Source organism: Mesocricetus auratus, unplaced genomic scaffold (genome assembly GCF_017639785.1).
Source record: "Mesocricetus auratus isolate SY011 unplaced genomic scaffold, BCM_Maur_2.0 Super-Scaffold_100007, whole genome shotgun sequence".
In the NCBI taxonomy this organism is placed as follows: Eukaryota; Metazoa; Chordata; class Mammalia; order Rodentia; family Cricetidae; genus Mesocricetus; species Mesocricetus auratus.
The window spans coordinates 94,612,667-94,634,210 of record NW_024429191.1 but is presented as its reverse complement, the minus strand read 5'-3'; the positions used below and the strand labels follow the sequence as shown (position 1 = coordinate 94,634,210).

General features: G+C 49.5%; 1 protein-coding gene across 3 annotated transcripts in view; it reads right to left on the bottom strand.

Annotated features, from left to right (window-relative positions):
* Tnrc6c (trinucleotide repeat containing adaptor 6C) overlaps positions 1-21,544 on the bottom strand; it is a 108,572-nt gene continuing 87,028 nt past the window's right edge. For all 3 annotated transcript variants that reach the window (XM_040750112.1, XM_013113278.3, XM_040750113.1), the window contains 10 exons: positions 18,842-18,961; positions 17,797-17,880; positions 17,301-17,541; positions 14,212-14,379; positions 11,602-11,793; positions 11,019-11,162; positions 5,171-5,365; positions 4,121-4,191; positions 3,408-3,547; positions 1-2,826 (listed from right to left, as the gene is read on the bottom strand). In XM_040750112.1, the coding sequence (XP_040606046.1) occupies positions 2,466-2,826; positions 3,408-3,547; positions 4,121-4,191; positions 5,171-5,365; positions 11,019-11,162; positions 11,602-11,793; positions 14,212-14,379; positions 17,301-17,541; positions 17,797-17,880; positions 18,842-18,961 (1,716 nt within the window). In that variant the 3' untranslated portion in view covers positions 1-2,465. The remainder of the gene's footprint in view (positions 2,827-3,407; positions 3,548-4,120; positions 4,192-5,170; positions 5,366-11,018; positions 11,163-11,601; positions 11,794-14,211; positions 14,380-17,300; positions 17,542-17,796; positions 17,881-18,841; positions 18,962-21,544) is intronic.

The window sequence follows — 21,544 nt, the reverse complement described above, 5'->3', positions numbered from 1 at the left end:
TAGCCAAGAAAAACCGCAGTTTATTAAGACTCAACAAAGCGCTGTATTTTTGAAAGCAACCTCCGGTGTGCATCCAACCACCACATTCCATGAGGAGGGGCATTAAGCGCCACAGACTCTTTCTATTAATCTCAGAGTCAGAGACATTTTAAATTTAAAAGGTTCAAAAACAAAAAAAGGAAAAGGGGGGGACCCACAAAAACTGCAAACATCCTTTACTTCCATCCCCAGTTTTAAAACATTAGGAGTTTTTCTACAACTCAGTGCTAAATGGCAGCATGGCAAGCTGCACGTCTGGGAGCACACGCACGCACACGCACCGTATTTGATACACATACTCGGTATACATACATCAAATATCTAGGACGCATGTAATGACGATGAGATGCAGTCACTCTGAGGAGGGCCGTTCCGTGGGATACATGATGAACCCAGTTGTGCATAGTTCACGATCCTCTAGAAAACCAGCGTTTCTCTGTGATCCTGCAGGACTTGCTTTCTTCCTTGTTTTGATAAAACCATTAAAAAGCTAATTAAAAAATGTAATGCACAAGTTTCCTGACCACATAGGCAGGGAGTACAATGTTCATATATTTTTTTAAAACATACTTGAGGGTGTGTTATTTCATTGTCTTTCTTCCTTGCAAAACAATCAAAACATTGATCATTTTTAAAACATAAAGCAATTTTTAATATATAAAGCACTCTTCAAACATCTATTTCTTTTGAGTCCATTATTTGGTAAATATGTAACTGCTACACATTAGAGATTAGGTATTTTTCTTCTTTGTGTGTGTGGTTTTTTTTCTTTTTTTCTTTTTCTTTTTTTTTCTTTTTTCTTTTCTTTTTTTAAATAACATCTTCAGTGCTAGGAGTCGGGTTTAAAAATACATGAAATGGTGTGGAGCTGCCCCCGGGAGCCCTGGCTTTCCTGAGAGCTAGCCGGCATGTGCAAGACAGAGACCACAATGCCTCGTCACCTTGAGGAGGGTGAAGTCAACCGACAGAGTCCATGATGGCTGGAGGGGAACAGCACGTCCCAGCACGCCCCATCCCAGAGCTCTGAAGTAACACATCTGCATTCTGAAAATAGGTTTTTGTTTGCTTGTTTTTTGTTTTGTTTTTTTTTTTTACGATGGAAGTCTTTTTTTTTTTTATTCCTTTTAAATTTTTAAAATTTTTTTAAAATTTTTATTTTAAAGTCTGAAGGAGAGAAAAGGTCTGTAAACAGGTGGGAGCCCAAACCACAGCTCCTCCAAAAGCAGTCACAACCCAAGTCCAAGTGCTTGTTCCGCTCCGTGCGGGACACCCATTCTCTACAAGTATCTATGGCCACAGTTCAACAACAGTTTTGTTTTCTCTTTAACTTTATATTCCAGATGGGAAATGGTGCAATACTCTGGTAATAATCTTCTTGCATTAGTCCACAATGAAAAGCTGCTAAAGGTAGATAGACATATTATTTCTCCAGAGATATACACTGTAACTTTAAATGCAATAACAGAGTCCTTGAGTAAACATTTACACATGAATTGTCACCAGCCCTCTCCGTGAGTTCTCTTTACTGTTTAGGGTTAGCTGTAGGGAGGGCAGAGACGCCTCAGTGCAAAGTCAGAAGCGAAGAACAGTGAGAACATCTGACCAACGCGCCAAAAAAAAAAAAAAAAAAGCATATACTGAATAAAGGGAAACCCACAGTTAAATCCCTCACACACACTCAAATGCGCACACAGCTAGCACTAATCGTGCATGAGCACGCGTGCATACACACTGCTCCACAAGCACACTCACACACGCACACGTAGGCTATGAGCGTAGACATTTCCTAGAGCCTGTTTCTGTGCACAGATGTCGACGTGGAAGTGTTCACATTTCGGTATTGGCCTGCTGGGTTCAAGTATTTGCATGTTTGATATGTCTTTTTTTTTTTACTTTTAAAAAATAATTTTTGGGATAAAAAATGACATGAGAAAGTAATGAAACAAGGTAATGTGCATAGGCGGATGGGGCAGAGCAGTGGCCGCGCCTCAGCTCTGTGCCAGCTCCGCAGCTGCCCGCCCCGCCCACCGCCTCTGGTAATGTGCATAATCATCACAGGCTCACTTTAAATAGGCTTCAAGTCTCCCCCCCACCCCACCATAAAATAACCCTTTCCAGCCCACAGTCTGAAAAGTGCCCTTCATGATAGAACTAGTCTAAGCAGCTTTTATACTTAAAACTCAAATGACAACACACCGTACAAACAGAAGACGACGTAAAATAAAAGCTATGAGGAACATCCTGGCGTTAGCACGTGACACTGACCAAAACGTAGCCCGCACTGTCTTCAACAGTTCACAAGGGCTGAGGCAAGGGTCATCTTCACAACTGCACAGAGGTACTCCAAGGGGCAGCTTGTCCATCAGCTGGAGCCTCAGAGCCGGGCCGGGCATGCTCAGCTCTCTCGGCCCCAATGACGGTGACCCCTAGATGGACTCGCCACTGAGCAGGTCCCCAGGCAGCAGGGTGTTGAGAGGCGTGGGACTGCCAATCACCCTGGCGTCGTCAGCACTGGGAGGGCCCCAGAGACTGCTGGAGTACTGGGGCACCCCACCCCACAGCAGCTCGCTGCTGCCTTTCCCACTCAGACACGGGGTGTTCCAGTGGGCAGTGTCGCTGCGCACTAGGCCATGGGTGCTGCCCGAGGAGCCCAGCCTGGGCTGGCTGCCCCCACTGCTGGACTGCCAGCTGGAGGTGGGTGGGAGGGCTTGGCCTTGGGCCAGGAACCGATTCACTTCTTCTTCCCCAGCGAACTCAGCCAAGATGGTGGTGTTTCCCAGTACACACCTAGAAGGCAAGAGGCCGAGAAAGTGTATCACCCCAAGTCCTGAGTTTGGGGCTACCCAGAAAGACAGACAAAAGTATCATCGTGTCACAGGCTATGATGACCTAGCCTTGTGGCTGTGCTGTCACTATTCATTCCTGGCAGCCACAGAGGATTCATGCGTGGAGTACACGTTTAAGTGCGCTGCACAATGGGGTTCAGCTGGCATCAGCCCCCCCCCGATACCCCCCCCCCGAGCACGTCTTTTTGTACTCTGCATAGAAAGCACCCTCAGGTGGGCAGTGGGCTGCTGTGAGCAACCCTGGAGCCTGGGTGAGTAGAGACGCCCTTTAGACTCTACCAGGGACAGACACACACAAACAGTGACTATGCTGAGACACTGAAGCGGACGCTGTCTACCAGCTGAGGGCTGCAGAGGAGTCAGCTCTGTCCGTACTTGGATCCTGCTAGGACAGGACACAGATCTGATCAGGGCACCTGTGCCGCGGCAGTATGGGCGCGGTGCCCCGCACTCTCCCACCCACTAACAATATTGGGCACTTGGGCTACTTGGCAGTATGAAGGGGCTGAGGAAAGAACATACATGTGCAGAGACTTTTGGGCCTTGGCGGCTTCTTCCTTGGAGCTATAGCGGACCACAGCGTTGCCTTGCGTCAGATTCAGGTGGAAGGTGATGAGAGGCCCATGCTGCAAGCACAGCGTCCGCAGTGTGGAGCCGTCAATCTGAGGAGGGAGCAGAGGGCACACCAGGCTTTCCTCAGAGCTCTGCTCGTGCTGGGCTCTGCAGCGGCCGATGGGAACTGGGTACTCTGCATACTACAGCACGTCTCCTCGGACAGGCCCCTGTGGCCAGGCATCTGCTACCTGGGCTACTTCACTTACATTAGTAAGTAAGAGGGGAGGGCCAAAGTTCCACTGTGAGTTCTGCAGTTTGCAAAAGGCACAGCAGCAGCCTGGTAGCCTTACGGTGACAGGCTAGTTCTGTGCCAGAGAACAGTGACTACAAGCTGACCCTGTGTCTGAGGTGGCTGAACCCTCTGAACAGGTGCTAAGACGAATGGTTCTCTTTATACAAGTGTGTTTTCAGCTTCTGCAGGGTAACTAAGCCATCAGGGACATGGCTGGGAGAAACACTTGGCCGCTTGCCCACGCTCACCTGTCACTCACACTTGCCTCTGCCACTCTAGGCCCTGAAGGAAGATGCCTGACACAGACAGGTGCCTGCCCCAGGGGCAAAGCAGGCACCTTCTTGGCTATATGCAGCTACCCATGGGTGTGACCTGCCAGCGCCTGTACCTGGGGTGTGAGGTTGCGCAGGACGAGCCAGCTGCTTGTTCTTCCTGAGGTGTCAGTGCTCCAAGCAGAACCTGGGGACAAGTCCATGGGACAAGAGCTTAACCCACAGGCCACGCATCTACTGACCTACAACATACAGCAGGCTCTAGTCGCCGGACCCCCTGGAAGCCACAGTACCTTTTCATAAACCCAACCTCATAATCACAGCAGATTCCATCGATGGCCCATGAAAACCCTGACTTCCCAAACGTGCCCGCCAGCCCAGGAGGCCTGTCTTTTTCTTTTACCTGTACCACAGGGGGCAGGTTTGACAGGTACCCGAGAAGCACCCGGAAAGTTCTATTCTCTACCTTGTTCTTCCCCAACCCCTGGACAACACACTTGTTAAAAGGGTGGAGTGAACACAGCAGGGCTGGACTGCTAGCTACTAAGGCTGGGACACTGCCCTCAGTAGTGTAGTGACTGAAGCCTCGGTGATTTCTCTTCGGTGCTGCCAAGGGAGGGAGCCCAGCTACCGCACGTGATGCTAGCACTTGGTGGGAGGGACACTACAAAGTTACACACTTCTGAGGGACCTTAGCTTTTGGTATGGAAAGCCCTCATGTTTCCATGGAACCTTGCAGAAAAATTAAGACCCATGTACTGAGCAATGGCTCAGCGGTTAAGACTACTGTTTTTTTGTTTTTGTTTTTTTCCAGAGGACCCAGGTTCAACTCCTAGTACCCACATGGCAGCTCGCAACTGTCTGTAACTCCAGTTCCAGGGAATCTATCACCAATGCACATAAAATAAAGTAAAAAAACAAAAACAAAAACAAAAGAAAGGCATTAAAAAAATCAAAAACAAAACTATGCTGGCTGAGGTGGGTAGGAAGCCTAGATTGGCTGAATGGTCTTTCGAGGACACGGTCCATGGGCTATACGGCCTGCTCGTCTCTGACTCTCCAGCTCTGTGTCAGCCTCCCAGGCTGCAGGTCTGCTAAGAGGCATGGGATAAAACAAGTAGACCCTAAAGTATGTGACCTTCTTAATAGGAGGGGGTGGTGCTTACCCGAGGAGTAGGAGCTGGTCCAGCCTAGGGGACTAGTGCCCCAGGTGGAGGAAGGCTTGGGATTGGCTAAGCCTGGAGGTGGCCTGGTAGGTGCAGTAGTGTTTCTGGGTACCTTCCACAATTCATGAGACAGAGAGGCTTGTGTGTGAGAGGCTGGGCCCGAGGACCATGTTGACTTCATGTCTGACAGTTTACCTAGGAGAGAAATGGTCAGAGTATGTGCATTAGGTCCACCCAGAGAAGCGACCACAACTTGGGGAGCTGACACTGCAGACGGGCGAGACCAACAGTGACAAAACACCATGGTGTGCCCGTCTCACGCGTCCCTGTCTCAGTGGCCCAGGCTGGCCTCCAACTCCTAGGTTCAGATGGCCTTCCTGCCTCAGCCTCCGGCAGAGGGGGAGTGACTGTGCCACCGCCCTCCGCTTTGCTCTCTTGTAGTTTCTGCTCAGAGACGCTGTGTGCCCTGTGTAGACCCTGTGAACTGCTGAGTTTCGTTCGTTTGCTAAGACTTGCTATGAAGAAAGTAGCAGTTCTGAAGTTTAGTCTTTTATTTATTAAAGTTGTGTTTGTTTGCTTATGATAGGGTCTTCCTATGTAGCCCAGGTTGGCCCTGAGCTTGTGGTGACCCTCCTGCCTTTGCCTCCCAAGTGCTAGGGTCACAGGCATGTATATTTGGTGTTGGGAATGGAATCCAGGGCTTAGAGAATGCCAGGCAAGCATCTGATCAACTGAGCCACACCTCCAGTCCTCCGTCCACAGTTCAGTCTTTAACGTATCAGCAAGTTGTGCTGGTCATGGTCAGAAGCATGTTCTACACACAGACTCTGGGGCATTAGTCCCCTGTCAGATTAATACTCCTGACAGACACTTCCCCATGGCAGTGTAATCTCCCAAATGTCTAGGGATCCCTTTGTTTATCTAGCTGTAGACACAGATGTCATCTAAGGACCCCTTTGTCTGTCTAGCTGTAGACACATGTCATGTAGGGACCCCTTTGTCTGTCTAGCTGTACACACATGTCATGTAGGGACCCCTTTGTCTGTCTAGCTGTAGTAGATGCAGCACCAGGTAGGGATACAGTAATTGGAACTCATTGGGAGAAACACAAAGCAATGCCCCTCCCCAGCTCCTTCATCTGTACGTGTTCCTGAGACACATCTACAACACAGGTGTGCCCTTACCCCAGCCTGACCAATGGTAGGACCACAGCTCACAGTAAACACAGGCTAGACATGCTGTAAACCAAATGCTATCGAGAACGGTGATTTTGCCTTTTTTCTTCAACTACTTCCCAAAGGAAGTGTAAAAGGTTTAAACACACTTCTCTGTCAAGTCAGGGGTGGGAACAATCCAGCAGCACGGATTTTATGCTTTTACCGTGATGCTGGCATATGTTGACACTGCTCCCCATGGGAGAGGCTGCTTCACTACCACTTTCCCGAGGCAGCTCCATGTAGCAAGGCACACCACAATAGTTTAAAATCTGGATGAGGTTTGACGGCAACAGGGTTATCCAAAAAACCCAAGAGTGTACACATCTTATGTCTCTGTCTTAAGGAAGTTTTAATAAAGCCTGGTGTGGTTGCATGCGTTTAAGCCCAGCACTAGGGAGTCAGGGGCAGGTGGATCTGTGTGAGTTCAAGGTCAGCCAGCTACACAGAGAAACTCTCCCTACTTTTTTTTAAATATAATAAACAGCTGTCCACGTTTTCACTCTATTGGAAGGAGCTGTGAGGTCTGCGGTATCGTAAGAACGCTACAGACGCTACGACAGGACAGTGGGACACGGTACACTGTGGAGCTGGGGCTCACGATGGGGCTGCTGCCGTCTCCTCTAACCCTAACCTCAAGCCCAGGAGACACCCATTTACCTGCTGCCTGCCTCTCACAAGCCTTGTCAATGTGGGGAGGAGGAGGAGAGCTGACCTACTCAGGTGGGGCCTACAGATCACGTGGTCTTCATCACGCCACAAGGAGACACTATCACCCCCATTCTGCACTTGACGGTGCATGTTCCCACTGCTGAGGCAGTGAGTGGCCAGGCACCCTGAGGGGACGGTAGATGTTGTGCAGTGAGCAGTGTGGATGGATACAAGGGGCTGGGGCATGATACATAGTGGGGAGGAAGACAGGGTTCCTGGGAAAACCTACAATAGACCTTGAAAGTTCCAAAAAACCAAGGTGACATAGTAGGGCAATGGTAGAAGTCGCCTGAGGTGAGTAAGTCACAAGGGAGAGAAACTCTGATAAGATAGCAGCTAAACCTGTGACAGGATGCGGAAGGGTCATGGGCATCTTCCCTACTGAAAGAATAAGAATTTAAATATAGGATAATTCTCACTCTTCTTTAGCTCAAAAGACACACACACACACACACACACACACAGAGAGAGAGAGAGAGAGAGACAGAGAGAGACAGAGAGAGAGAGAAGAGAACTTTTCTGAGCAGCCCCGCCCCCTCTTTTTGGTGTTTTGACACCCAGGCTGTCCTAGAACTCACTCTGCAGACCAGGCTGGCCTCGAACTTACAGGGATCCGCCTGTCTCTGTCTCCTGAATGCTGGGATTAAAGGAGTGAGCTACCACTGCCTGGCTCTTGAATTGTTTAGCATAGAGCAGAGTACAATACATTAAGTGACAATAAGATAAAATAAAATAAACAAAAAACTTAATTAAAATGTTCAAGAAAACCAGAAACATTGGTATAATTCCTAAGACCCCAGTGCTCAGCTAAGGCAGGAGGAGAGGGAGGGTAAAGACGAGTCTAGAGAGCCAGTCTGAGGTCAGCCTGAGCTGCTGGAGACCCCGTTTTATAACACAAAACCAGTAAGAGTAAACCAACAGGATGCGGTGGTACAGGCTTACATCCCTAACCTCTAGAGGTGCAGTCAGGAGGACCAAGGGTTCAAGGTCATTTTCAGTTACAAAGTATATTCAGGGCTACACCAGATCTGGTCTCAACCAAACCTCCAGTAACTAAACCCTCTCCCACTCCAAAGCTCTTCATAGCCAATATCCTAAAAATATAAGCAAACACCTCAGCCTAAGTACATAAATAAGCTCGGCAGAGCTGTAGGTGCTCTGTCTGTCTTCTCTCTGTAGCTTGGATCATCAAGCAGTCAGTCAAACAATGGCCTATGTGGTCAGGGTTGAGCTGTGGGGAAGCTGTCCATCTGCTGACCTAGTAAGTGCAGCAGCATGGGTGTGAGTGTAGGTGTGTGCCAGCTGTACTCCTGCCAGAGAAGCCAGCCCTAGGGTGCCCATGTGCAGGACCAAGTGCTTCTAGTATCCAGTCCGTGCAGAGGAGGGCCTGGTGGGGGCCTGAGCCTTCTCCTGAGCACTTCCGCAAATGCACACAACCCTAAAGCTACACACTTGATAGGACAGGCTGTGTACACGCAGAGTGTCAAGCCACTGTGTGACAGAATGCTAACTGAAGATGCGTTACATTTGTTTCGGCTGTGGAACATTTGTTAAATGATGCAAAGATGTGCTGCGTTCTTTTATGTTACCTTTAACTCTGTGAAGCTGTTGATTCTTTGCCTGTCTAAAATACCTGATGGTCTAATAAAGAGCTGAATGGCCAATAGAGAGGCAGGAGAAGGGACAGATGGGGCTTGCAGGCACAGTGAATACACAGGAGGAGAATTCTGGATGGAGGAGAGGCAAGAGAACAAGGAGAGGAGGACACTACAGCCACCGAGTAAGAGTGAAAGTAAGACTTACAGAAGTAAGAGGAAGGTAAAAGCCAGAGGCAAAAGGTAGGTGGGTCAATTTAGGATAAGAAAAGCTGCCTAGAAACAACCCAAGCTAAGGCCAGGTGTTTATAATTAAAAATAAGCCTGTGTGTGATTTATTTGGGAGCTGGGTGGTGGGTTCCCCAAGACCAAAGACTAAGCAGTAAAAAAAACCAACAACAACATTTTGGCTTTCCAATGAGGGGAGAGAGTAAAAAAAAATCCAACAACACCACCCGGCTAGTTGGCTATCTCTTTCGTGCTGGAACTTGCTTCTGGATTTTTTTTTTTTTTTTTTTGCCTTGTTGCAGTAGTTGATACCTTTTTCAGGCTTGGGTTCCTCTCTGCTCTAGGTCTACCAGCATGGCTGCTCTGCTGTCCAGAATGCATGCATTTCTCTAGGCTACCTTTGCCACACTTTGGGCAGATGGTGGACGTCACTCAGATGTGCTGGTTGCTCACTGCTCCATGGAAGCTTGACTCAGGCAGCTCTGCATACCAAGCAACTGACCCTTCCCTAGCACTGGGACCAGCAGAGCCCATGCTGCATCTCCCCACTGTCAACACACAGGCTCACCATTCTTGTACAGCCGTGCTCAAGCGTAGCAAGGATGGATGGGTGGATGGGTGGATGGGAGGATGGGTGGATGGGTGGATGGGTGGATGGGTGGGTGGGTGGGTGGGTCTACTACTTCTGCTTCTGCCTGATGCTCACTCTGCCACCTCCTGCAGGCTCCTGCTTTTGTTCATACAATGCAGGGACACCTGTAACCTGAGAGCATCAGCTGTGTCAGCCCCTGGGCAACTGGAGAGGAAGGCACTCTGCATGCCCACAGGGTTCCATTCAGAGCTGACTGTATTAAAGAGGCAGAGGTGCACACCCTCTTAACAGGGGAGGCTGGAAGTAGTGATCTAACTGAATACTGATGAGGGCCTGATGAGTGACAAGCTACGCTCATGCTTTCCAGCAGCACAGTGTGGCCTGGTACTGTGCTGCACCCTGATACCTGAAAGAGGCTATGCCAAAAATCAGCATCAATAATGAGGCAGGAAAACAGACCGAAGCTGTTGGTGATATCTTGCTTATACTGTAACAAATAAAGCTTGCCTGAAGATCAGAGGGTGGAGCTAGCCACTAGTTATCCATAAAGGTCTGGAGGTCTGCACAGACAGGAAGTGATGTGGCTGGGCAGAGAGAGATATAAGGTGGGAAGAGACAAGAGCTCATGGCATTCAGCCTGAGAATTCGTAGGGACAGGGTCGCCCTTTTGTCTCTCTTGTGGCTGCTCCTTTACTTCTCTGCCTTTCAGCATTCACCCTGATACCTGACTCCAGGTTTTCATCACTAAGACCTATTAGAACTTGTGGTACAGCTGGGCGGTGGTGGCGCACGCCTTTAATTCCAGCACTCGGGAGGCAGAGGCAGGTGGATCTCTGTGAGTTCAAGGCCAGCTTGGTCTTTCCAGGACAGCCAGAACAACACTATAAGATCTCATCTCAAAACAAAACAAAACAAAACAAAACAAAAAAAACCTGGGGAGGGGACTGGAGGGAAGGGTGAACAAAGGCTGTGGTGGCGCACACCTTTAAGCCTCCAGCACTCATGAGGCAGAGGCAGGCGGATCTTTCTGGGTTCAAGGCAGCCTAGTCTACAGGGTGAGTTTCCGGACAGCCAGGACTGTTATACAGAGAAACCCTACCTTGAAACAACTCCACTCCGAAAAAACAGACAACAAAATATAAAAGCCCTTGTCCTGATAGGCTGATGGCTGAAGCTGTGACAACTGCTGGTTGAAGATTCATGTGCAGAGTGTGTTTGTGAGCCTCAAACTGGGTTCTGTGCTTGTGGGTTGGGGTGGTCTACAGACTTGCAGAGCCTAAAGCGCCTCTGGCCCTGAGCACAGGCTGAGGCCACAAGCTTTGTTCCCCCTCAGCACAAACACACCTCAAGTCAGTCTCTGCACGGGCTTTGCCGCGGTGGTCAGGTGAGCAGAACAGGTGCCCACCAACTATGTCTGATCCGTACCTGCCTCACAGCCCCCACAGCCAGGTGGTGCTCTCCAGAAGCCTGGAGACTTGCCCACAGAAGAAGGAGACGGCCCTCCTCACCTCCACTCTTGAGGAGGTAGCGGTTGACATCCTGGATGGTGGTGTTGATGGTGGGTCCAGTAGGGACACTGCCAGGAGTGACATCAGGGTCATTCTCGGGGTCGATATTCTGAAGTCCTTTCCACGGAACTCCGGGGTGGAATTCTGGTCATGGGAAGCAAACCAAAGCTGTGTAAGAGCACCTTCATGTTGCACCATGACACTTAACAATTAATATTTTTCATATTTGTAGAAATTAAAAAATCTGATAATTAGGCTCAGAGGCACTCCTTGGTTAGAACTCTAATCAGTTCATTAGATCAGCTGTTCTTTTGGAACAAACTATCACCTTTCAGGTGTGAATGTCTTTACCAGGTAGAAGCTGGTGTCCCTTCCCCACTGCCTCACCACTGGCCTATTCCTACCCTGACCTGGGAAGCTACACAACAATGCTCGACACCAGCACAGTCCAAAGCTATGTATGGACTTGAGGATTGCAGGACCCACATTCAAACCCAGGCTCCCTCAGCTCCAACTGCTCTTCCAGGCTGAGGGCTCATTGGCATCTACCGCTGCCCCTGAGGGCAGTGTCATGTGATCTTACCTGGGGGCCAGCTGATGCTGGAGCCATTTGAGATTTTATCACTGTCAGATTTGGCACGAGACCAGCTATGGGGAACAGCTACGGGAGGACTGGCTGGTGACTCACTGTTCTGGATTAGATCGTACCGGCCATAGGAGTCATCAATGGAGGACTTTCCTGGAGGCCCGATGCTTAGACCTCCAGGGATAGCACCTATGAAACAGGAAACCAGGGACTGAGTGAACACTCTGCCAGAGACACCCGGATACTCTGCAGCCTTCCCTTCCAGGTCCAGGGTCTCCCTCACGCTTGCAGCTACATGCACTGTCAGCCTTAGGCTGCCCAGGGTTCTCTAAGACCTGTGTCAGCCCAAGTATGGTCTTCACATGACTAAAACGTTTGTGGTGCTAGGCATAGAACCCAGTGCATAGTGGATGCTAGGTCAAGCTTCTACCCCTGAGAGACACTGACTAGCCCAAGTATTATCTAATGTAAGTCACACACCATTACTACTGTTGTTATTATTATTATTTGGTTTCTTGAGACATGGTTTCTCTGTGTAAGTCCTGGCTGTCCTCGAACTCACAGAGATCCACCTGCCTCTGCCTCCTGAGTGCTGGGATTAAAGACATGTGCCACCACTACACAGCTGTTGTTGTTATTATCATCATTATTATAATTTTCAGTGTGGGGATCTAATAAAAGGCTTCATACACACTAGGTAAGAACTCTACCACTGAACTGTTTTTTTTTTTTAGATGGAATCATATAGTCTGGATTGGTCTTCAACTTCCTCTGTAGTCAAGAAATACCCTAAACTCCTACTAATCTTCCTGCCTCCAGCTCCCCAAAAGCTGGGATGATAGGTGTGCACCACTATAAACTAGCTTGTCTTGGTACGCAGCGCTGGCCTTGAACTTGCTGTGTATTCTCAGGGCCCTGTCTCTGCCTCTCTAGTGCTAAGATTACAGGCGTGTACCAGCAAGCTGACTAGTGTGTACACCTGTGTGCGTGTGTAGAGCCCATCAGGGGTCCTGCTCTAGCACGCTCCTTGCTTCCTTGAGACACGGTCTTTCACTGAACCTGGAGCAAGGCTGGTGGCCAGCCCCAGGTACCCTCCCTCCATCTGCTCCGGGAAACGCTGGGTCACAGGTGTGCTGAGCTCTTAGGGTCTCAACTCAGGTTCTTATGCCTGTGCAGCAGATGCTCCTATCTGCTGAGTCATCTCCCCAGTGACACCCTCCCCCCACTTTTAAGAGACTTGCCCAGGCAGGTCTGAACACCTGGGCTCGAGTGATCACACTGTCTTGGCTTCCTGAGTAGCTTAATTCATGTCATGTACCCAGTGAATATTAATAATTTTTTTGAGGCCCTGACTGTCCTGGAACTCACTCTGTAGACCAGGCTAGCCTCACATTCAGAGATCTGCCTGCGTCTGCCCCCAAGAGTTGAGATTAAAGGCGCACCCACGATGCCTTTTGTACGCTGGCTGCAAACACTGGTTCTTGCACTATTACTGACTGAGTTATACTCCAGTCACAATTATTTTTCCTAAATCTTATTTAGGAAAGAAATATTTCTTTGAGACAAGTCTCATGAAATACAGGCTTGCCTCCAACTTAAAAATAGCCAAGGAAGACCTTGAACTCCTGGTCCACCTGCCTCTGCCTCCCAACTGCTGGGATTACAGGCCTGCACAGAACACCCCATGCCCAGGCTGGACATCTTTAAGCCCTGGGAAGCCTGTCGTTGTCTTTGGGGATAAAATGTGAGTCTTCCTCGTTAGTGACCGTGTCTGCTGACATCTACAGCCCCTTCTGCAGCAGTGCTGTCACTGTGCAAGAACAGGGTGGCCTGATTTACACAGAGTCACCCACAGTGACAGGGCCAGAGGCACAGGGCCTACATGTCACACCGAGACTTTCTTGCTACATTAACCATTGAGGGGGTTTCTTTTTCTTTTTAGATTACTTTATATCAAGAGAAAACTATATGCCTTATCACATTTCTTGTGCTTCTTTCTGGTTCAGGGGATGGCACTCAGGCTCTCCTGCATTTGAGGCTACTGCCCCACCACTGATTCTAGCCCACTGAGGACACATTAATTACCCCCTTCCCCACTGAGTCACACCCTAACCCACTCTAGGCCAACCTGACGATTAGTGGTTTTGTTTCTCTCTCCTTCCTGAGTAGTTCCTTTTGTGTTTTACTTTTTGAAAGGTGAGGTACCCACGGAGGCCATACAGCTTCAGTTACAAGCAGCTGAGAGCCACCTAATACGGGTGACAGACCTCAGCTCCGGTCTTCTGTAAGGGCAGTAGCTGCTCTGACCCACGGAGCCATCTCTCCGGGCCTCACGGGCTCTTTTTGTTGGCAGATAAGGGGTGAGCAGTGGGCATATGGGCTCTGACCTACCCTGTTTGGTGTTCTGAGGCATTTTCAATGACTCCTGGGTTTGGAGCTAAGGCTGACGGCTGACCTTGCAGTACCGCGTAACGGCATAGACAGCCTTCTGATTTTGGAGCTGCCTTCACAGAAATGCATGGGGCAAACACGTGATACTTCTGGCTACCCCATCAATAAGCCCACTGCCACCTTTGGTAGGCCAGGCACTGACCAGGACATACATACCGTGCTTGCTGGGATTCTGGTCCAGGGGAGAAGCAGCACTAGACAAGCTACCCATCGAGTTGGGATGTGTCCACTGAGGGAGGCGTGACTGGGACTGAGATGAGTCCTTCACAGACAAACCACTGCTCATGTCAATGCTGTTGACATTCATGTTTGGGTTCAATCCAGCTGAAAACACAGGTGTTGTTAGTATTCACCCCTTCCCTCGAAGAAAGATCTCACTGAGAGCCCTGGAGAGTCACCCTCTACCCTTAGGCACAGTCACCAAGTAGGTGCTGGGAATCAAGCCCCGTCCTCTGGAAGAGCAGCCAGTGCGCTTAACCACTGAGCCATGTCTGCAGCCTACAACTAGCTTTCAAATAAAAACTACTCCTGAATTTAGGTGAGCATGCTACTAGGCTTCAGGGCCAAATGCGTCACAGCCCTGTGCACTGCAGGTTCAGTGCCGGGCACCAGGGTTCTGAGGGACACACATCGCCGTGTGGGAAATCCTGACACGGCACCTAAGGAACACGCTGGTCTGTAGAAGTCAGCAACGATGGAGCTTGTGAGCTACACAGTATACAACTTTTCAGGAGCCCTGGACTGTGGGTGCTGCTACCTGCCCACCTCTAGAACGCTGAGTTACTGTTTGGGGGACTGGGCAAGGACAGACTGCAGCGACACATTCCTTCCTATGAGGTCCCAGCAGGGGTGAGGGGCCAGACACTCAGCTGGAGAGGAGCAGCCCAGTGCTCCCAACCCTCTCTGACAGTGAGTTCTGTACTGCCACTGCGTGACATGAGTGTGGCCATCCCATAATTCCAACCTGTTATGGCAGAATCAACCCTACCACTCAAGTAGAGCCAAACATTTTAGTTCTCAATTTCAGATAGGCTGCAAATTCACCTATTCATGGAGTATAGGGAACGCACACAAAGGGCGGATAGGCAGTGGGCCTGGGGCCGTGCCATGGCAAACTCAGCAGGCTCTGCGCTGCTGAGATAAGGAGGCACTACTGGGCCAAATGGAAATAGGTACCGCCACACGGAAAGCAAGCTCTGGGCACCAGTTGGTGGTGGTTTGTTTTTTTCCCCTCTCTCTTTCCTGTTTTGTTTTGCTTTTTGACACGTCTCTCCACGTGCCTGTTCCGGAACACGTTACATAGATCAGGCTGTCCTGGAACTTAAAGAGATCTGTTTGCCTCCTGAGTACTGGGATTAAAGGTGTGTGCCACCACACGGCCATGCATCCTGTTTTTGCTCAACAGCTGAAGTTTATACAGTCACATGCTTGTGAAAGGAACAGCTGTGTGAATCTGACACTGCCAGGGGGCTGCCTCCTTCCTCACAGCCTCTCTCTCTCCTCACAGTCTCTCTCTCTCCTCACAGCCTCTGTCCTCACAGCCTCCTCTCCTCACAGCCTCTCTCTCCTCACAGCCTCCTCTCCTCACAGCCTCTCTCTCTAGCCTTCATTTCCATATACAGCTCTACAGGGGAAAGCAGCAACAAGGGCTGGGTGTCAGAGCACTCTGTGGTCCTCTAAGTCGGTGAGCCAGTCCAGGTGTCCTCTCACGAGACTGCCCTGCACACACCAAGGCTCCGTTATCTACAAAGACTTCTTCATTACTTACTGAAACCATTACCTGCTCACCTGGGCCTCAATTTTAAATTTTAATCTTACATTTTTTATAATTGTTTTGAGGGAGGGTCTTGGTACATGACCTGTCTGGCCTGTTATTTGCTATACAGCCCAGGCTAATCTTGAACTGACAGCAATCCTCTTGCCTCAGCTCTTTAATGCTGAGACCACAGGTGTGTTTATCTTTAGCTTATCATGGTGGCCGTGAGCCTTTCCCTCTTGAGAGCTCTGAGGTCACTGTTGACACCATCAAGTCCGTCAGGCAAGAGACGCTGTGGGGAAGGGGAGAGATAGCCCAGAGAGACATGGGTTCTGGTCTCCTGTCACACACAGGCTGTTCAGTTTCTAAGTGGCTCTTCAGCACCATTGCTGTTATAGAGAAAAGCCCAGAGCCAACATGACAGACAGACCATTCCAAAGTTTCCTAACCCTAATAAGCTGCCTATTTTGAATGGAGTACATTCTGAACAACCATCCTAAAACAGAAGCTCAGCATATATCTGTCATGTGGGATTACTGCTACAACCCCCCCCCCCACTTTTTATTTTGAGCAGAAACTCTGTAAGCCAAGCTGGCCTCAAACCCAAGTCTTTCTAACTGGCTGAACAGCTCTAGTACTGGGGTCAAAGGTGTGAGCCACCACGCCCAACCCAAGAACTTTACATATTACTAACTAACTCATGCAATCCTTAAAAGAACCCTGTGCAATAAGTATTTCTGCTTCATATGGACAGGAAAAATGAGGCAAGAGCAACCAGACAAATTGTACACATTAGCAGCGGGTGGGAACTGGTATGGAGGAGGTCTTGACCAAGGGAGACTTGGGCTTCTTCCATTAAAGGGACAATAATGGGCAGGACAATAATGGAATGAAATACATCTATTATTTATTTACTTATTTTGGTTTTTTGAGACAGGGTTTCTCTGTGGCTTTGGAGCCTGTCCTGGCACTTGCTCTGTAGACTAGGCTGGCCTAGAACTCACAGAGATCCGCCTGCCTCTGCCTCTGTGAGTTCAAGGCCAGCCTGGTCTACAGAGTGAGTTCCAGGACAGTCAGGGCTACATAAGAAACCGTGTCTTGAGAAACAAACAGTGACAAAACAGAATGAACTGAATGGATTTTGTGGCAACAGAGCATTTTCATAAGCATCACTCACTCCTCAAGCCCCAGGCACCAGATCACACTCAGCCCTTGTTACAAAATTCAGGCTAGTCTTGCACTGCCTCTGCCTCTCCAGTGCTTGGTCTGTAGGTGAGTGCCATCATGTGGGGTCTCCCAGGTACTATGAAGGATTTGTGGTAGCCGTGAACTTGGGCTATCCCTTAAGATGGAGAATCCACTCTCTGCCTCTGCCTCAAGTGCTGTTTCAGCACAGCCCGAATTCTGCCTCCTGTACAGCAGCCCTGGTTAGCACAGCAGGGACGTGACACTGGACCCAGTGTAGCTTTTAAAGCCACACAAGACTCACCAAGAGGATAAGGAGCAAAGGTGTTGGGTGAAGACTGCTGCTCTTTGGTCTGCAGGTCGGAAAGGCCGGGAGTCTGGGGGTGAGGGGGGAAGCTATCCATGGCCGATTTGCCTGCAGAAGGGTGCAGAGACAGGTGCGGCGGGGGTGGCGGTGGTGGCGGCTGCTTTACAAGCAGGGCCTGGGCCAGCTGGCGCTGGTGCTGCTGGATCTGCTGCTGCAGATTAGTGATTGTGCGCGCAACCTGGCGGGGAGGGGGACACACACACATACTGCACGTTAGCCAGCTGGAGCAGAGTGCATGGAGGATCTACAGACTGAGTATATGCCTACCTCAGCCTCTACCAGAGGGCAGCCCCGTCCCAAACCTAGTTGGTCCCGGGACTTTCCAAAGAGGAGGCTCAACTGGAAAAAGCCAGCATCAAGCTAAGAGTTCATCCCCTGGGTTTCTTCTACTGCAGCTAGAGCTAATGGTACAGTCAGTCTCAGAGACACTCACTTGCTGCTCCTGTTGTCTCATGGGTCCGGAAACATTCCGCTGGGCCTGTAACATCTGCTGCTGGATTTGTAAACGTTGGTATGCCTGTTCACAGAAAATCCCAAACATCATAACAAAGCCATCAAAACAAGTGACTCAATCTCAGTAACATTCAGAAATTCTTAGAGTGATCTAGATTAAAGGCTAGACTGGCTTGAAGATGTGGTGGAACTGTACAAAGCCTGGTGCAGTCCTTCATGAGCCAACAGGAAGCACTGGGTGGCCTCCTGAACCAGTTGGGAAAATGAGCACAATACTCTGGCTGACTCATAAACTACTCTCATTTGAGTGTCTCAGATGCTGGCTGCACAGCACATATTTCAGGAGACTTCCAAATCAAAGAGCCCGGATGCACAAGGCCCTCTGAGAGGCTCCTGTGCAGGGAGGAGGTACCAGAGCAGCGGCCTGCCTGCTGGTGCAGTCCAGGGAGCTCAGGGACACTGCATTTGTGAGTCCATGCTGGGGCGGGCTTTTGGTGACACAGCTGCCAAAGTCACCCTCGCCTCTGTAAGTGATGCCAATAAACTCACTGGGCCACCAATCCAGACTTGGGTGGGGGGCACAGGAGTTGGGGTGGAGGGGTAAAGGGGGAGGCACAGGACGGAGCGGTTCTTTAGTTTGCTGCTGGTGCCCATTTGGTCCTTTCTCTCCAGGAAAAGATACACAGAACACTTAGTTTTGAGGTCTCAGACCACTTGGTGTTGCCTGCAGGATGCAGGACTCTTAGCTCCTTCTCCAGCACCAGTGCTGGGCACTAAACTCGGGTCCTTTGGAAGAACTGTCAGTGCTCTTAACTGCTGAGCCATCTCTCCAGCCCCTAAACCACACAGCTTTTAAGAATTCCTGGGACAAATGAGCTGATCTCAACTGAGGTTCTGGGAAACCTGAGTCTGAATAGAGTCTCTCCTTTATGATCCCACGATGTTGTTTGTGTACACCGTCTGTCAAGATGTCCCAGGTGCTTCCTGGCATGAGGTCCTGTCTGGGGGCGGGGCTTCCCACTTACCAGCTGCAGCTGATAGAGCTGGTTCAGCATCGTCACGTGCTGAGGGTTAATGGGCGAGGTCAATAGTGCAGGGCTGAGACCAATGTTTTTTGCTGCAAACTGCAAAAGCTGTGCTTGAACCTGCTTAACAGGAAACATGTCATTAACCACCATCTCTATGGAAACAGTCGCCTGTCTGTGTGGAGCTTTGTTTGTGGACACAAACTGGTTAACTGACATTGTGTCTGTCAGCTGAACTTGAGAAGCCGACAGCACACTAATATAACATGTTCACTACAGAAGACAATGAGTCTTCTAAAACCAGGGTTTCTCTCTCTCTTTTTTTTTTAAAGCCAGGTCTTCAAATCCCAGCACTTGGGAGGCAAAGGCAGGCAGATCTCTGTGAGTTCAAGGCCAGCCTGGTCTACAGAGTGAATGAGTCCCAGGACACTTAGGGCTACATAGTGAGACCCTGTCTCAATAAAAAGGTTTTTTTTTTTTTCTGTCTTGAGACATGATCTCATGTAACTCAGGCTAGCTTCACACTGGCTATGTGGTGGATGGCCTTGAACTCCTCCTGATCCCCTTGCCTCTACTGAATTCTAGGACTGCAGGCAACAGCCACCCTGCCAAGCCAGCTTCCAGAAGATTCCTTTCGCTAAATACTTTAGCTGTACATTTACTTTCCATGGCTTGAGGCCAGTCCTAGAGGTTAATTTATGTTCTGCCAAAAGGGAAAGTTTAAGGTCCGGAGGGGAGAAGACACTAATTCAGTTAACTGCTGCCTCAGTAGGAGGAATATATCTTACACAGGTCCCAACCAGTCTTCACAGGAGCTGATACACCCTCACTAACACATGTAAACTTATTTTTCTATCAAGTTCCAGCCATCTCAACTCACTGTACACACCTGTTCTTTCCCACAGATCAACACCGTCTTCCTATGTTTGAAGGTCAGAGTATGTGTCTCTCAAACCCCTAGGCTCAAACACTCTCATATGTGGTGGTCAGAAGTGGAAATTTTGTCAGGGGCTGGAGAGATGGCTCAGTGGTTTAGCGTACTTTTTGCTCTTGTAGCCATCCTGGGTTCAGTCCCGGCACCCACATGACGGCTCACAATCATCTCTAAGTAACTCAAGTCCCAGACTTTAGACACCCTCTTCTGACCGCTTTGTACACCAGGCACAAGCACTCACACACATACATACAACAGGCAAAAACACTCATTCACATAAAACAAAATTAATCAACAAATTAAAAAAGAAGGGGGTGGGGGAGGTGACTGGGTGGACCCGTGCCCTTACCCATGACACCAAGGAGAGTGCTGCTCGCTCAGCCCCGAAGTTGCCATCAGGGTGAATGAGTCCTCACAGGTGCCAGACCCTCTGCACCCTCGCTCTTGGACCTGCAGCTTGCAGAGCTACGGACGCTTGTGCATGATACATTTCAACAAACTACACAGCACTTGAATGTCACAGGTGTGGAGGGGAAGTATTGCCACTCTCTTTTTAAAACAGGCTAGACATAAGACTCTCCAGAAACCCCAAACACCTCCTGGGTAACAGAGGTCTCCACAAGGCAGCTCTGTGTCTGTCACAGAGCCCTACGACTCTCTTGCTCTTTCCACAGGATCCCACAATTACACACTGATTAGAGCTCTGGGTTGTCTCAGGGTCAGAGACGGCATCAATAGGAACTGATTTCTAATTAATATTCTCTCCCCCACCCCCAACACAGGGTCTCTGCAACCTAGCTGTCCTGGGACTCCATCTGTAGACCAGTCTGCCCGTAAACCTAAGAAGACCCGCCTGCCTCTGCTGGGGCTAAAGGCAAGCTTCACCACTGCCTGGCTTCTGATAACTAATGCTCTTTCTCTTTTTCAGACGTTTTCTGAGACAGGGTTTCCCTGGGAAACAGCCCTGGCTGTTGTGGAACTTGCTGTGTAGACCAGGCTGGCCTCCAACTCACAGAGATCCACATGTAAGAGAGTCTCCATGGATCTGGGCTAGGGGGAGGGCTCAGCATTTGGGGGCATTGGCTGCTCTTGCACAGGACCCGGGTTTGATTCCCAGCACCACATGGTGGCTCACACCTGTTTCCTACTCCAGTTCTAGTGGGTCAGACACACTATTTTGGCCTCCAGGGGTACCTGGCATAAACATGGTGTACAGACACACATACAGGCAAAACACCTATGCACATAAAATTAAAAAGAATCTCTTTAAGTTCGTGGCTGTTGTGGTGTACAGCTTTGATTCTAGCATTTGAGAGGTGAAGACAGAAGCAGATGGATCTCTGTCAGTTCAAGGCCAGCCTGGTCTACATAGAGATCCTGTCTTGTTCATACTGTTACAAACAAACACAAAAAAGTCCAAACCAAAAAAAAAAAAAAAAAAAAAAAAGAGAGAGAGAGAGAGAGAGAAAGAAAAACTAAAAGGAAAAAAGAAAGAAAAGAGAGAGAAAAAAAGAAACTGCTGGCTAGTTTTCTGTCAAGTTGACACAAGCTAGAGTCATCAGAGAGGAAGGAGACTCACCTGAGAAGATGCCTCCATAACTGGCCTGTAGGCAAGCCTGTACTGCATTTTCAACTACCAGCCACCCCTGGGCTGGTAACCCTGGATGAGCACGCTGAGTCAGCCATGGGGAGCAAGCCAGTAGGCAGCACCTTCCATGGCCTCTGCGTCCGCTCTGGACTCTGGGTTCCTGAACTGGCTTCTTTCAATG